Source organism: Schistocerca gregaria, chromosome 2 (assembly GCF_023897955.1).
Source record: "Schistocerca gregaria isolate iqSchGreg1 chromosome 2, iqSchGreg1.2, whole genome shotgun sequence".
In the NCBI taxonomy this organism is placed as follows: Eukaryota; Metazoa; Arthropoda; class Insecta; order Orthoptera; family Acrididae; genus Schistocerca; species Schistocerca gregaria.
Window position 1 is genome coordinate 1,024,494,721 of NC_064921.1, and position 17,141 is coordinate 1,024,511,861.

Here is a 17,141-nt window from a genome sequence, read left to right on the forward strand (position 1 = left end):
CTCAGAGCCATTTGAACCATTTTTTTGAACCGACAGATTAATTTCGTTGACGATTACTTTTCCCAAATTTCCATTAGGTACACGCGGTTTAAACTGTCACTGTCATTAAGGTCGATAAGTGAGGGGGAGGTTAAAACTTCTGCGTGACTCCGTTACTTCTTTGACAGCCAGTTACTTTCCTGATCGAGGCAGCGGTCGGTATTGTGGAAAGCGCCCGGATTTTTAGAGAGACAGGTGTAGCGAGTACATTGAATGCGACTGCTTTTGGAGTGTAGTAGTGTGCAGCTCACCATGAAGGCCTGTATCATGACGCCGCAGATGCTCTGCAGGCACATGACGAAGATGGCCTCGGGGCACTCCTCGGTGGTGCTGCGCGACCCGTAGCCGATGGTGTGCTGCGTCTCGATGCTGAACAGGAAGCACGAGGCGAAGCTGTTCAGGTTGACGACGCACGGCCGCCACCCCGAGTCGTCCTCCTGGTGCTCGGGCTCCAGGTCGCCGTGCGTGAAGGCGATCAGCCACCAGATGACGGCGAACGCCAGCCAGCTGAGGATGAAGCCGAGCGCGAAGACGAGCAGCGTCCAGCGCCACTGCGTGTCCACCAGCGTCGTGAAGATGTCCTGCATGTAGCGCAGGCGGCGCTGCGCCACGTGCGTCTGCACCACATTGCACTCGCCGCTCTTCAGGACGACTCGCCGGCGCACCTTGCGGTAGCGGCTCCTGCGGGCACGAGCCGGGGGTCACACGCTGCGGGACGAGAATTTGTCTAGAGGCCAGAGGCAGCGAGATCCGACATGTCTTGCGTACTTCCAGCAGCTTAATGAAAGAGGTTGTGTCGAGCTGTGCTTACCCTCAAGACTCAATTACTTACTCACTGCTCGTACCGGACTCGAGGCTCCATTGCCCCAGCAACGTATTTTCGCCGTGTGGCTATTTCCTTCTATTCATCTTCGATACCTAGGCCCCTCACATTAGCCTTCACATTGTCCTCCCACCTACGCCTCGGTCTCCCCACAGGACCTTTCCCCCTAACATGGAGACGGCACGACCGTGGGGTCGGGGATTTGTCCGAAATTTTGTGTGGTGAAAGAGGACCTCTCTAACACCTCACGTGGTTAAAATATTAGGCCGCACTACGCCGAAAATCCCGGGAAAAATCGATCCAAAGTTTCTTAGGCGCCGTATGAGTACAAAATGTTAGTCCATTGCCGAGCCGCCGTCTGTCCTAGATGTTCTGGCACCGTTGCCCGCAGAGCCTTACTAGCCTCCTGCTTCACAACTTTGCGCCGGCCTCCTTGTCCGCCCCAGTACTGGTATCGACCATTCCAACCCCCTTTTATTACATCCAACGATTTTTCCTGGAGTTCAGCTACGTCTACCGGTCCTTACCACTTACACGTTTGTACCTCACGAAAACAGTCTCCGAATTGTTACAACAGTGCCGCCCGTCCAGCCCCATCGAACGTAAGTATTCACAGTACGTGTCGCGATTCATGCGCGTTTTCTCGAATCAGACGTTCAATCAGCGTGGTACATCACCGTGAATGGCAAACAAGTTACCCGAGATCGTCTACACTGCATCCATCTCGCCGTTTCATCCCTCTGCGCCCACCGTGGAGTGGATAACACGGATGTCCACCGGTTCTACTGTGGCACAGCATTCGATGTCTGGACACTTGCGCGGCGAATTTTGGCGTTTCTTACTCGACTGACACCAGCTCAGATCGACGTCCAAATGCTTATGTACCCCGATAAGACTTTCTACCCCTCTGCCAAAACTCACTCTGTGAATTGGATCTGTGGCCACACGATCCGCTATCTTTTTACTTCTGGCGACAAGTCTACGCTAGGAAATTGGACTTATCTCGGCGAACGACACTGCGTCCTGATACGCAACCCACGCTATAAGCAATATTTTTCCAATTTCTTACGGAGCACCTTCGATGATCCACCTCGTAGCTGTAGCGCCCAAGCCCTGAGAAGCTGAAAACTGTATTAACCGAACCGAACTGAATAGATCTGATACCCAGAACCGACGCCTACGCCATGAGAAGACACGTTTGGTCGCGCTGGGCTGCTGTAGGCAGAGACACTTCAGGCGCTCCTGTAAGAACTGGTCTTTAACTACACGTCGCACGACGACTTTCTATATAACAAAAATAAATAAATAAAATCAAATAAAATAAAAAAGAAAACTTTTCCTTATTTGTTCTTCATAATTTTTTCTTAAAGGCAAATGAAATTTGATTTTGGCTTTGAGAAACGGTTCTTTTTTTTGTTCCAAAAGATTGCTTCTTCGCCATCAAGACAAAAGAGACTAATTTGTGTTTACTGGAAGGAGAAACCAGTATAATTGGAGTGTTTGTTTTCTTTTGAAAAAAAAATGGCGTAGTGGTCAGCATTTAAAAAAAAACACTCGCAAATTTTTTTCCTAACATTTGCGTTTTTATTTAGTTCTGATACTTTATTATTTGTTTAATATAAGTATATGCTAAAAAAAAGATTTTTAGGGCTCGTACTCTTATGCCAGAGGTCTCGGGTTCGATTCCTCCTCCAGCACTTTTTTTCCTTCTGTTTCATTTTCTTTCGTTATTCCACCAATTATTCAGAAAGTTTCCAAACCTACATTATCCGTAACAAATTAGTTACATCATTGAATAAAAATTATTTTCTTTTTGTCCAACAACACAATTCATGGCGGTGGGTTTTTCATTTTTCATTGTAAAGTATATGAGGCAAAAACATTGGGTTTTTAATCAGAATAACAAAGTGGATTGGGAAACATTCAATTTTTATACATATAATAATTATAAACAAGAACCGCAGTGGTAATTATCATAAAAACAAACAAAGCAATAATTTTTGCTACATCTTGCGCAACATATAAAAACGGATTTTTTTACAATTACAGGGCGTTTGCAATAAATCTGTACAAAAACATGCCCCATTAACATTTACGAAAATGTTTTGAGTTTCTGATAATTTTGAGGCAAACCAGGAATATTGAGTCATGTCTCGGAATATTGGTGACGATAATTGATGGTGAATTATAGAATGAACTTTTATACAATCTTCCCGGGAATTATTTTCACGATTCTCCTCTAACAATGCGCTGCAATTTTGCAAGCAACAGAAGAAAAAAAGAGTACCGGAGGAGGAATCGAACTCCAGACCTCTGGCGTAACGGTCCGAACGCTAACAATGTTCTTCTTCTTTTTTTAATATCTCGGTTTGTTCTACACTGTTCCTTGAATTTGTTTTTGGGGGACATCAGATGACACTCGTTCAGGTTGCTCGTTGATTCGTTCACTCAGTTTTTTTATTACAGAGGGTAGCTAAACCCTCTTTTTTTATTCTCATTTTGTTCGTTTTCGTTCGTTGTATGTGCTCGGGGCGGACGTCGTAAGACATCCGTTTAAGTTCGTCTTTGATCGGTTAACTCAGTTTTTTTTTTATTACAGAGGGCTGCTAACCCTCTGACCGAACACGCTGAGCTACCGTGCCGGCGAGGCCAAACGGCGGCCCGGGAATGGACTAACATTTTATACTCATACGGCACCTAAGAAGCTTTGGACCGATTTTCCGAGTAGTGCGTCCTAATGTTTTAACCACGTGAGATGTTAGGGGTCCTCTTTCACCACACAAAATTTCGGACAAATCCCCGACCCCACGGTCGTGCCGCCTCCTTGTAAGTGCCCTACCTGTACTCTGCGCGGTGCCCTGCCCTCATCCATTCGATCTACGTAACCCGCCCATCGCAGCCTACGTGATTTAATAATACTGATTATGTCAGGGCTTGAATAGAGTTCGTGAACCTCTTCGTTATGCAGTTTTCGCCACTCTCCGCTAACGTCATCAACTTTTGCTCCGAAATTTTTCCTCAAAATTTTCTCTTCAAATACTCGAAACGGCTTTTCATTTTGCACAGTGAGAGACCAAGTCTCACACCCATACAGCATAACTGGTACAATAATAGTTTTGTATATTCTAATCTTTAAATTCCTGCTTCCTGGTGTACATTTAATAGATTTACTCTGAAGACTAATAAAATTATTTAGTTTGTGTCTTGGAGCCCGCTTTTCAAACTCACCTCTGTTTCCTGTCTTAGTTAAAGATGCGCTTATTTTTGAATCATCAAAGGATTCCTTGGAAATATTTAGAACTTGGACTCATCAGTGAATAAGACTCTTCCCAATACCCTGCTGTCTAATGCTGCTATGTCGTAGTCCATTGAACCCTTTTATTCTTGTTAACAGGGCGCAAAAATAGTTTCCTCGGTGTTACATAGCTCTGGAGGTTATTTTCCGCCAAGCGCCGTCTCACTGTTGACTCAATAACTGGTGTATCCCTATTTGTGTTTATCTCAGCAGTCAATTCACGGACAGTTTTTGAATCTATTACGTTTCCTGATCACACCAAATTCTTTTCCTCGAGTTCTGATGTTTTCCTGGGTGCTCTCGAGCGAGTACGAACATCTTAGGAGCCTGTATCTCGCTGCTATTGTACGGTCTTGACAACTATACTGATGGAAATCTTCAATTTATTTGATAATTGTCGGACACCGTTGCCTTCTTCGTACAAAGTGATTACCTTTACCCGTGATTCATAAAGAATCTGGCACTTTCGGGCAATTTTCATTTATTTTCACCTTTATTCGCGGCGTGTCCTAATATAGACGGAACTACAACTGAACGGAACTGTAAACAATGTACGTCTACACAGCTGTGCCGTCTACTGGCGCCGTCTAGCGTGTTTAGTAGAATTGCGTGGACAGATTAAGTCAAATGGTTCAAATGGCTCTGAGCACTATGGGACTTAACATCGGAGGTCACCAGTTCCCTAGAACTTAGAACTACTTAAACCTAACTAACCTAAGAACATCACACACATCCATGCCCGAGGCAGGATTCGAACCTGCGACAGTAGCGGTCGCGCGGTTCCAGACTGAAGGGCCTAGAACCGCTCGGACATTGAGGCCGGCCAGATAAAGTCAATTTATATAAAAGTGAGCAATACCACTATGAATGTGTGTGTGTGTACAATAATTATATCTTCAACACTGTGTCATTATTAATCGTTATTTGAGCATGCTATTCTGTATTCTAACCAGTAACTCACTCAAACCTTGCTCCTTTGTAATGCCAAACTTATGGAGGGTAGTGTAATTTTCTGCGGAATCGAAATGAGGACGATAAGTGAATCAGACAACAAGCGAATAGAAGGTTTTGAAATATGGTGATACGGAAGAAGATGGAAAATTAGATGGGTAGATCGAATAATTAATGAGGAGGTACTGCATCGAACTGAGGAAAAAAGAAATTTGTGGAACAGCTTGACAAAAAGAAGGGAAAGGTGAGTTTGATACCCTACAATCGTCTGAATGTTTGAGGGTTCAGCCTTTTCATTGGTTACACTATGGAGCGTTTTTAGTGAATCAAGTGAGGTGTTCTTAAAGCGACATGGGTTGACTCGTTTTTCAGTTTCTCAGTTATAACTACACTGCTGTAATGTTCTTGTTCTTGTCTGTCAGACAGCATAAAAGAACTTATTTCTTAGGTAACCGGTCACGTGAATCATATTCCGAAGTTTGGGCAACAGCATGGATGTTCACGTTATAGACAGACTGTTTTACTTACTATGATATCTTCTATTCGGATAATACAATGCCACGGTTATGGTTTAATTGCACGCCTATTTTACATGCCATACCATCAACCGAAAAAGAAAACTTATCGCTATTAAAATTAACCACCAAGTTACTTTCCCCTGTTCGTACTGTTACTTGTCCGGAAACAGACTATTACATGCCTTCGGTCGAGTAAAATCCATAAAAATCACAAAAAAGCTTCGTAACAACTTCCAGACTCTTCGTGCAAAAAAACAAGAAGGTGTTAGGAATCATTATAAGAAAACCGGTCGTTCATTATAAACGAATGAGAGTTGTTGTTGTTGTGGTCTTCAGTCCTGAGACTGGTTTGATGCAGCTCTCCATGCTACTCTATCCTGTGCAAGCTTCTTCATCTCCCAGTACCTACTGCAACCTACATCCTTCTGAATCTGTTTAGTGTAGTCATCTCTCGGTCTCCCTCTACGATTTTTACCCTCCACACTGCCCTCCAATGCTAAATTTGTGATGCCTTGATGCCTCAAAACATGTCCTACCAACCGATCCCTTCTTCTAGTCAAGTTGTGCCACAAACTTCTCTTCTCCCCAATCCTATTCAATACCTCCTCATTAGTTACGTGATCTATCCACCTTATCTTCAGTATTCTTCTGTAGCACCACATTTCGAAAGCTTCTATTCTCTTCTTGTCCAAACTAGTTATCCTCCATGTTTCACTTCCATACATGGCTACACTCCAAACAAATATTTTCAGAAATGACTTCCTGACACTTAAATCTATATTCGATGTTAACAAATTTCTCTTCTTCAGAAACGCTTTCCCTTGCCATTGCCAGTCTACATTTTATATCCTCTCTACTTCGACCATCGTCAGTTATTTTACTTCCTAAATAGCAAAACTCCTTTACTACTTTAAGTGTCTCATTTCCTAATCTAATTCCCTCAGCATCACCCGACTTAATTCGACTACATTCCATTATCCTCGTTTTGCTTTTGTTGATGTTCATCTTATTAATGTAAAATATATCAAGTTACCGTTTACCTGCCGCGCTGAGTGGCCGCCCGGTTCGAGGCGCCATGTCGCGGATTGCGCGGCCCATCCCACCGGAGGTTCGAGTCCTCATTTGGGCATGGGTGTGTAAGTTATTCTTAGCATTAGCTAGTTTAAGTAGAGTGTAAGTCTAGGGACCGATGACCTCAGAAGTTTGGTCCCTTAGGAACTCACATACATACATACATACATACACACACACACACACACACACACACACACACACACACACACACACACACACACACACACACCGTTTACCACCCTCTCCAAGGCCATCTAAGTCACTCTGTAACACATTGGTTACTGCAGTTTTGTACAGACTGTCTTTAACACTGTGGTCAGATCGCTAGGGTTTTCCACACGAGTGAAATTACTTTAGCTGAGTAAACTCGAAAAATGAAGATTAGGATTCTTATTCCGTTACACGGAAGTGAAAATGTTCACACCAGTCAAACGCTACGACTGTAAATGTGTGACTCCCAAACAAGATTTCTCAGCTGAATCACTTCGGAATTATTTGAAGTTTTATTTGCAACTCCTGCAGAAAGCAAAATGCGCCGGAAACATTATGTTTATACACAATTTTTTGAAATTATGCTATCATTTAGAAAATGAATCAGTGATACCGTTTGTGTCTGCAATGTAACGCGGAACAAACTGTGAGAATACAGATGACGTTGGCTGAGTGTATATACAGAAGAAGCAACACCTCGGCATCTGAGTGATAACAATTAACTATCGGTCATTGACGCTCTGACTGTTGCGTTTACCGCTGATCAATCGAGACCCCGTTTTCTTCTGCTGTCGCTAAGTAAAGAATAGGAAGTCGCAGCAGAAACATCGATTTTGTCTGGACAGTACGTTGTTGTATGCAGTATGTTTCGGCTATTTTATCTTCAAGTTAGATTTTAAGGACTCATCTATATCATCATCATTAAGGCTAGGTCAACTGGCTACAGATTGTGAAAGGAATCGCACTCTGTTTTAACGAACCCGACATAGTCCCAAACTGACCTCAAGGCGCTACTAAAATCTATTTAGCACCATGGACGAAAAAACGAGTACATTTTTACCAGTACGACACCTCCCCTATAACTCTTACAAAAAGTGGTAGTGTGGACAGCATGCACACACTACGAAGAAAAGAGCTTGAAGTGGTAGTATATCAACAGCGTCAGTATCTGAGCAGTTGGCAGATATTTTTCTACCTTCATAGAGTGTAGTTATCATGAAAATGACCTCTCCTAGTGTTACAAGTAGAACGAGGAGGAAGCTGGTTAAGGTGTCCCAAGAGTAATGTCAAAGCGGCTGTTTTACTCTAATTTGGAGTTGATCTGGATATTATTACTTTACCTACGGGCAAGGACAATGCTACCGTTGTTCTGGACAAGCACGATTACGTTCAAAAGAGCAGTGTTTACTGTCTGATTCAGCCTGTCGTAGGATCGGTGCTGACCCCACAAAAAGTGCTGAGAGAAGCACTTAACAGTCTTCTAAAGAAAATTTTCTTTTCGCAGGAGACTATCAAGAGTCACAATTCTTATTGAGCTGTTCCCCCTAGGTTATACGGCCTTCCATAGGTCCACAAGGAAAACGTTCCTCTTCGTCCGATTGGGAGTAAAGTTGGTGCTCCGACATATCGTGTAGCGAAACACCTTGCTACTCTGTTGAGCCATATAGTAGGTCGGTGTGGACACCACATTAAGAAGTCGACGGATTTCTTACGTCGATTAGAGGGAACGCGTTTGAATGACTCTGATATTATGATGTGGTCTCTCTCTTCATTAGGTTTCCTCTGTCTGATTCGTTACGACTGATTTAAGTTCGGTTTGGGGCTGAATTAACGAACCTATTTCGACGTGTGATGACTTCTGCTTACTTTTTATTCAGTCCCCAGTGATACTAGTTGCGATGGGAAGCTAGTGTCCCAGGCTATGTAACGGAACATGCCAGATGTTTCAGTAACAAACAAATTAACACTAAAAGCAGACAGCAAAAGTAGTTGAGGAAAGTTGTTCTTAAATCGATCGACACATCGGCATTATGGAGATGATGGTGCAGTCTCTATTTGTAATGGTCAATATAACATTTTCGATGTCACCGCTACGACGCAGGTTTACTGAACGTTCTTTCGAAAAATCACTAGATTTTACAGTAACTAGAAAAAGAGCCTTTTTACGTGAATTCTCTGAATAATGAAAGTTAAATGCAGGAATGAGTTCTTTGAAAAGGAGACGACGAATTTCCTTCCCCCCATACTTCCAGCAATCCAAGCTTGCGCTCCGTCAATAATGCGATCGTCGTCGACTTTAAGTCCTATGCATTACATATCCTGATGAAAGCCTCGTGCAGTACTGGTTGAAACGTTAATTTGTTTAAGGTGATGTGGTCTACAACTCTGAATAATTTCATGGAAAATGACCACAGCCATGAAAGGCACGAGCGCGAGATGAAATCTTGAGATCCTTAAACTGGAAAGACAAGGAAGGAAAATGGGTTAATGAAGCATTTCAGAACTACTTGCGTTTTGTGGATGACGTTTTACTGTACTGCAGATACACTTCCACAATGAATAGAATAACTTTATCCACTAATTTCGAAAGCAGGCATGAATTAGAATAAGACTAAAACTTAGTACGCCGAACTTATCGAAAAGAAGAGGGTAAAAAATTAACAATAAAATCTTAGATCCAGGTCAGCGGTTTTTTTTTTTTTTTTTTTTTTTTATATGAGAAGTGAGGACAAGAGGAAATGGATAGCTGGAGAAATAAATAGACGCGTAAAATGGTAAGTTTACAGTCAGTGTCCATTAGCAGTTTTGACCGTAGGTAGTTAGCTACTTGCTTTAAATGTGAAGAATCATACTCAGCGAGCAATGGAAAATGTTTTTGGTTAATTGCTAGGCGACATACGAAAACAAGCAAATGGATCAGGGAACAGACTGCAATGGCAAAAGTACCTAATTTATGGAGATGAATGAGATATGTAGCCACGTCGGTGGTTCGTGGTTGCACCAAGAATACCCTTTGCTCGATTCCAAGGGATAAGAAAAGACAGACAACTTCATGGATGTTGTATGCATATACAGGGTGTCCCAAAAATGTTGCGACAAACTTCGAGGGTGTGTTGACGAGGTATAGGAACCCGTTTCTGGAAACATCATACAACGACGCCACAGATCGTCGCATTTTTAGGCGTCTGTGCCCGCCACTAGGGCACCCATTCGGCAGCAAAGGTGACATTGTGAGCTGACGGGCCGTAGCCGGAACGTCTCGCAGTGTTATTTGTTATCCAGCCATGGCGATTGATTTCCACGATCTCTTGCTCAAACAGGGCGTCTCTCCTATGAATGGGATGCTCTGTTGCCTCGGTGAATGACGGTTTCGGTCATGAGTTTCCATGCGCATACCGAAAAAAATTGGAGATGTTAGAGGGTCTGAGAATAAAAATAGACTTCAGATGGAAACCCGTGTCCGCAACTTTCATCCACTAAGGCAACAGAGCATCAAATTCATAGAAGACAAGGCCTGTCTATGGAGCAGCTAGCTACATCTTCTCCAGTGGCGGCTGTGGCAATCAGTCGCTATCACCGACTAACAGACAACGTTGCGAGACATTCCCTCTGTTGTCCGTCAGCGTACAAAGCCACAACTGCTGCTGAAGAGATGGCCTAGAGACAGGCGCCGGCGCCTATAGCTTCGACGCTCTGTAATGTTGCTGGTAGTCACGTGGACATGTAGCCTGAAAGGCGTTCCGAGCCAGGTACGCCCAGTTGAAGATGGAGATGAAAGATCTTTGTTAGGGCAGGTTTCAGTGATTGTAAGCCTACGTGAGAACAAAACTGGCAAGTGGGAAAGTTCTGCCTGTACTAGTGTTCCGACGGCACGGTGGCAGCGAACGATGAGTGCTGATTCAGCCACAGTGTGTGAGCGGGCGTTATTGGCGAGTACCTAGTGAGAGGAATCACCCTTCGACTACGACTCACAGGCGAGGCACATCTACGCTTCCTCTACGTAACCCTGCCTATCCTGCTGAAAGACGAGTCTTTGGCCGTACAAAGGATAATGTGCCTACTACATCACTATGATGCAGTTCAGTTCCTTAAAGTGATATCGACAGCTTATACACCGAGCACACAATGAGGCTAAACTGGTACTGGTGGTTCACTGCCATCATACCACTAAAACACACAGTACAGACAGAACATTCCCACCCGCCTGGTGCGTTCTGAGGTGTACTTTCAATCACTGAAACCTACAATATCAAAAATCTCTACCTTCAAGTGGGTGTACTTTCCTCAACAGCGCATATCCGGCCACTCTGCATGCACATATGGCCTTTTTTTCCTATTCCTCCTAAAGTTGAGTCCCATTTAGCGAAATCTTCCAGTTTTTCAACAAATGAGAATCATTGGAGGATATTAATGAATTTAATTTCTATGTAATAGCTGTTTTGTACCCCAGACGACTACACAATGTGTGGCATTTGAGATGTTAGTTTCTCCTGGCGTATACAATGTCCAAATGACTCACGGGAATGTAGCCGGGTGACGTAGTCGACAACCTCCGAGCACGCCGTACCATTTTCAAGGCAAAACTAGAGCAAGTAAGCGCTGTGCAAGCGAATTTAGAACCCCAGTTTTCAGAGAAACTCCGCAAAGATAACACCCACACATACACACATGCACACGTCAGAAGTTGTTGATAGTGAAACAATAATCAACGAGTGAGTAGCATAAACACTGTCCCTCTGTTTTTTGACAAGTGAGACAGCAGTATTCCATGCAGAATTTAAACAAAACCCATCATCTTTATTTATAAGGTTACTTGCTAATTTAATTTCAACAGCTTTCTTTAAAAAAAAACTATCCCAATAGTTGGAAGTGCATGCCACAATCTCCGTGTAGTTGTATTCCATAGGATGAGCGGGGCCAAGACAATGGTGTGCAATGGCGGATTTACTCGGCTGCTGTAAGCATCTGTGCCGCTTACGCTAGGTACACTGCTCCTCCACGGTCCTGATAGTTTGACCAACGTATGAAAAGAAACGGTAGGCACCCGCCTTAAGCAAACTGAGTCATACTGTACGAAACCTAAAAAGACCCTAACCTTAGATGGTAGTCGAAAAACACACTTCACATTTCCGCAAAATACGACCAATCCTGTACGAAATATAGCCACATCGGTGTATTTATCATCTCTCACCCGCTGCACAGTTGGTCCACAGGACAACGTTCGTCTAATTTGTCTTTCACTATAACCATTCGACTTCTAGATGGGATAACACAGCTGATAAATTCTCAGGGTTCGAGATGACATGGGGCCTGTGAACTCTTCATGTTGAGTCGGATGGTGAAAACGATCAGCCTGCATATACAAGTCAGTGTGAGTAGACTTCCTATAAATGACATGCCACAAAGAACCATCCACCTTCCTCCTGACCAGCACATCAAGGAAAGGAAGACAGCCATACTTTTCCACCTCCATCGTGAAATCAATATTTGAGTGGATGGAATTCAGGGGTTCTAAAAAGTCGTTCAAATTCTCCCTGCCATGAGGCCAAACAAAGAAGTACCGACTATATATCTGAAAAATTGCAGGTTTCAAAGCCTCCGAGTCCAAGACACGTTCTTCGAAATCTTCCATACATAAATTGGCAGTGATTGGTGACAACGGGCTTGCCATCGCAACCAGTATCACTGGTGACTGAATAAAAAGTAATTAGAAGTCAACACACGTCGAAATAGGTTCGTTAATTCAGCCCCAAACCGAACTTCAATCAGCCGTAACGAATCAGACAGAGGAACCAGGATGAAGAGAGAGACCACATCAATACATACTAGAATATCAGAGTCATTCAAACGCGTTCCCTCTAATCGACGTTGGAAATCCGTCGACTTCTTAATGTGGTGTCTACACCGACCTACTATAGGGCTCAACAGAGTAGCAAGGTGTTTCGCTACACGATATGATGGAGCGCCATCTTTACTCACAATCGGACGAAGAGGAACGTTTTCCTTATGGACCTACGGAAGGCTGATAACCTAGAGAGAACAGCTCAATAAGAATAGGTAGTCTCCTGCGATAAGAAACTTCTCTTCAGAAGGCTGGTAAGTGTTTCTCTCAGCACTTTTTGTGGGATCTGCACCGATCCTACGACAGGCTGAATTATACAGTAAACACTGCTCTTTTGAACGTAATCCTGCTTGTCCAGAACAATGGTAGCATTGTCCTTGTCCGTAGGTAAAATAATAATATCCCGATCAACTCCAAATGAGCGTAAAACAGCCCTCTCAGCCGCTTTGATATTACTCTTGGGACGACGTTCCCTGTCAACACACGATGTGCCTCCCACCTAGCGTCCTCTGCAACATCTGAAGGTAGTATAAAAACAGCCTGTTCAATAGAATCAACCACTTGCAAACGCATTGGAGTCGGTGCAAAATTTAAACCTTTTCTAGCACGGATAAATCTGCAGCGTTAAAAACTTTTTCCGTGAGGTTTATCGCAGAACACTGGTATGTACATCACTGGCCATTAAAATTGCTGCACCACGAAGATGACGTGCTACAGATGCGAAATTTAACCGACACGAAGAAGATGCTATGATGTGCAAATGATTAGCTTTTCAGAACATTCCCACAAGGCTGGCGCCTGTGGCGACACCTACAACGTGCTGACAGGAGGAAAGTTTCCAACTGATTTCTCATACACAAACAGCAGTTGACCGGCGTTGCCTGGTGAAACTTTGTTGTGATGCCTCGTGCAAGGACGAGAAATGCGTACCATCACGTTTCCGACTATGATAAAGGTCGGATTGTAGCCTATCGCGATTTCGGTTTATCGTATCGCGACATTGCTGCTCGCGTTGGTCGAGATCCAATGACTGTTAGCAGTATATTGAATCGCTGGGTTCAGGAGGGTAATACGGAACGCCGTGCTGGGTCCCAATGGCCTCGAATCACTCGCATCTTATCGCATGGCTGTAACGGATCGTGCAGCCACGTCTCGATCCCTGAGTCAACAGATGGGGACGTTTGCAAGACAACAACCATCTGCACGAACAGTTCGACGACGTTTGCAGCTGCATGGACTATCAGCTCGGAGACCTTGGCTGCGGTTACACTTGACGCGCATCACAGACAGGAGCGCCTGCGAAGGTGTACTCAACGACGAACCTGAGTGCATGAATGGCAAAACGTCATTTTTTCGGGTGAATCTAGGTTCTGTTTACAGCATCATGATGGTCGCATCCGTTTTTTGGTGACATCGTAGTGAACGCAAATTGAAGCGTGTATTCGTCATCGCCATACTGGCGTATCACCCGGCGTGATGGTATGGGGTGCCATCGGTTACACGTCCGGTCACCTCTTGTTCGCACTGACGGCACTTTGAACAGTGGACGTTACATTTCAGATGTGTTACGACCCGTGGCTCTACCCTTCATTCGATCTCGGCGGAACCTTACATTTCATCAGGATAATGCGCGACCGCATGCTGCAGTTCCTGTACGGGCCTTTCTGGATACAGAAAATGTTCGACTGCTGCCCTGGCCAGCACATTCTCCAGATCTCTTACCGACTGAAAACGTCTGGTCAATGGTGGCCGAGCAACTGGCTCGTCACAATACGCCAGTCACTACTCTTGAACTGTGGTATCGCGTTGAATCTGCATGGGCAGCGGTACCAGTACACGGCATCCAAGCTCTGTTTGACTCAATGCCCAGGCGTATCAAGGACGTTATTATGGCCAGAGGTGATTGTTCTGGGTACGTATTTCTCAGGATATATGCACCCAAATTGCGTGAAAATGTAATCACATGTCAGTTCTAGTATAATATATTTGTCCAATGAATGCCCGTTTATCATCTACATTTCTTCTTGGTGTAACAATTTTAATGGCTAGTAGTATAGTATTAAACTCCAAGCAATGGAAATGTTCAAACTTTGCCAAATTCCGAGCAGTTACAGAATAAAATTCCACCACCATGAAGCAGCATCCAGCCAGTCCCACGAGAAAGTCAAAATTTTTTAAGCAATCGTTGTAGGAAGCCGAAACGATCCCTTGGAAAGAAAAACCAACAGTCGACGAATCTAATAGATTCTTTCCCAAATAAGAGCTAGTTCAGAGCGTTGTTTGATGTGATTGGCGCCCGACGAATTAATAGGATGCACAATATAGGCAAACGTTGCAACAACATTTTGATCACAACATCTCAGTGAAAATAGCAACGCACGTTGCAGTATCATTGTATTGGTGCGAAGTTTATCCAACCTCCGCAAGCAAACGATACATTTTCTCCCCGTAGAAGTAAACAATGTGAGACCGTCGTTTGTCCGGGCGTATACAACGCTCAAATAACGTAAGGGAATGCAGCCAGGTGACGTCGTCGACAATTGCCGATATTTCGGCAGGAGTACATCCTGACATCTTCAGGTTTTGCCGTGAAAGTAGCAGGGCGTGCTCTTGTCGAAATATCCGCAGTTGTCGACGACGACCCGTCTGCTTTATCGTAAGTTATCTGAACTTGTGTGACATGACCCAACATTTCAACATTCTTGACGAATGTTGAGTATAGTCAGAATTAGCCATCACCTCGAAAAAAAAATTACGTGATTAATTTTTTGCTTGTTTGCAGTTGCGTGTCTGCAGTCCTGGTACAAACCGACATTACACGTTGAAATTACCGTGTTGCAGAAGTTCTAGGTTTCAAAGCAAAATGGCGCAGTCTAGTAATAAAGTGAAGTGGAATAACTAATTTTCGGCAGCAGCAGAAATGTTACAGCTTTGACGGTTAATGCAGACAGCTAAAGATGTCACCTGACACTGCACCAACATTTCCACTGCTGCCGAAACCTAATTACTGCACAATATTCGACTATCGAGGGGATGCGCCATTTTGTTTTGCTCATATGGTACTGTAGGATGGGTGGCTGGGGGGCGAGCGGAGGATGTTCAGTGTATACGAGAACTACAAAAGTGTGTCTGCAGACAAGCAGAAAACAAACTTTCTGGCAGGTTAAAACAGTGTGCCAGACTGAGACTCAACTCGGGACCTTTGTTTTTGTCGGGCATGTGTTCTACCGACTGAACCTCACGAGCACAACTTAGGATCCGTACTCACAGCTGTACCTCGTCTCCAACCCTCCAAATTTGCCGTTCTCCTGCGAAACTTGCAGGGCTAGCACACCCGGAAGAAAGGTACGGCACGCAGTTTTAACCTGGCAGAGAGTTTCATATCAGTGGACACGCCGCTGCAGAGCGAAAAATTTGACATGGAGACAAAAAATTGCAGAAACGGTTATCAGGTGAAACGACGCATATCGTCGAGAAATTCCCACAATATTTTATCGGCACAGCTGCCCGACATCTTGTGCGACGAACACACTGCTGAGCAGTGTCTGCTCCTTATTATTCGTATCAGACTAACTTTAAACCGCGAAAGCGCCAAATCCAATGGAATAACGAAGCATTGCTGATCGGTAGAAAATAGGACCGCCACGCCACGTGTCTGGCGACAAACCGAGGACTGGGACACACCCGCAGGTGCTGCCGCTGCTCCCGTGCACTGCCTCCAGGGCCGCCCAAGCCAAAGCCGCAACTCCTATAATGATATAGCACTGAATAAGTTTTTCTCTGGGGTTTTCAGTACAAATATGCCTGTATATTGTACCGGGTGATCAAAAAGTCATTATAATTTGAAAACTTAATAAACCACGGAATAATGTAATGTTAGAGGTAAAAATTGACACACTTGCTTGGAATGACATGGGGTTTTATTAGAACCACCCCATATTGCTAGACGCGTCAAAGATCTGTTGCACGCGTCGTTTGGTGATGATCGTGTGCTCAGCCGCCACTTTCGTCATGCATGGCCTCCCAGGTCCCCAGACCTCAGTCCGTGCGATTATTGGCTTTGGGGTTACCTGAAGTCGCTAGTGTATCGTGATCTAGGGATGCTGAAAGACAACATCCGACGCCAGTGCCTCACCATAACTCTGGACATGCTTTACAGTTCTGTTCACAACATTATTCCTCGACTACATCTAGTGTTGAGGAAGGATGGTAGACATACTGAGCATTTCCTGCAAAGAACATCATCTTTACTTTGTCTTACTTTGTTATGCTAATTATTGCTATTCTGAACAGATGAAGCGCCATCTGTTGGACGTTTTTTGAACTTTTGTATTTTTTTTTTGTTCTAATAAAACCCCATGCCATTCCAAGCATGTGTGCCAATTTGTACCTCTCTATCTGCATTATTCCGTGATTTATTCAGTTTTCAAGTTTGTACTGCCTTTTTGATCACCCGGTATTTAATATTTATTGTGAGGAAAAACAAATATAAAATCTAGTGAAGAATATAGGTTTCTTCTGGATTTTTTAATGCAAATGTGCCTATCTATCGAATTAATATCAGTTTAAGAGTGACAATTGAAACAAAAAATTAGTAAGGAATATCAG

At 43.9% G+C, this 17,141-nt stretch overlaps 1 protein-coding gene across 6 annotated transcripts in view; it reads right to left on the reverse strand.

The window, feature by feature from the left end:
* Positions 1-17,141, reverse strand: part of LOC126335538 (G protein-activated inward rectifier potassium channel 3-like) — a 221,418-nt gene that overhangs the window by 51,310 nt on the left and 152,967 nt on the right. For all 6 annotated transcript variants that reach the window (XM_049998918.1, XM_049998914.1, XM_049998915.1 and 3 more), the window contains one exon: positions 291-720. In XM_049998918.1, coding sequence (XP_049854875.1) covers positions 291-720 — 430 coding nt within the window. The remainder of the gene's footprint in view (positions 1-290; positions 721-17,141) is intronic.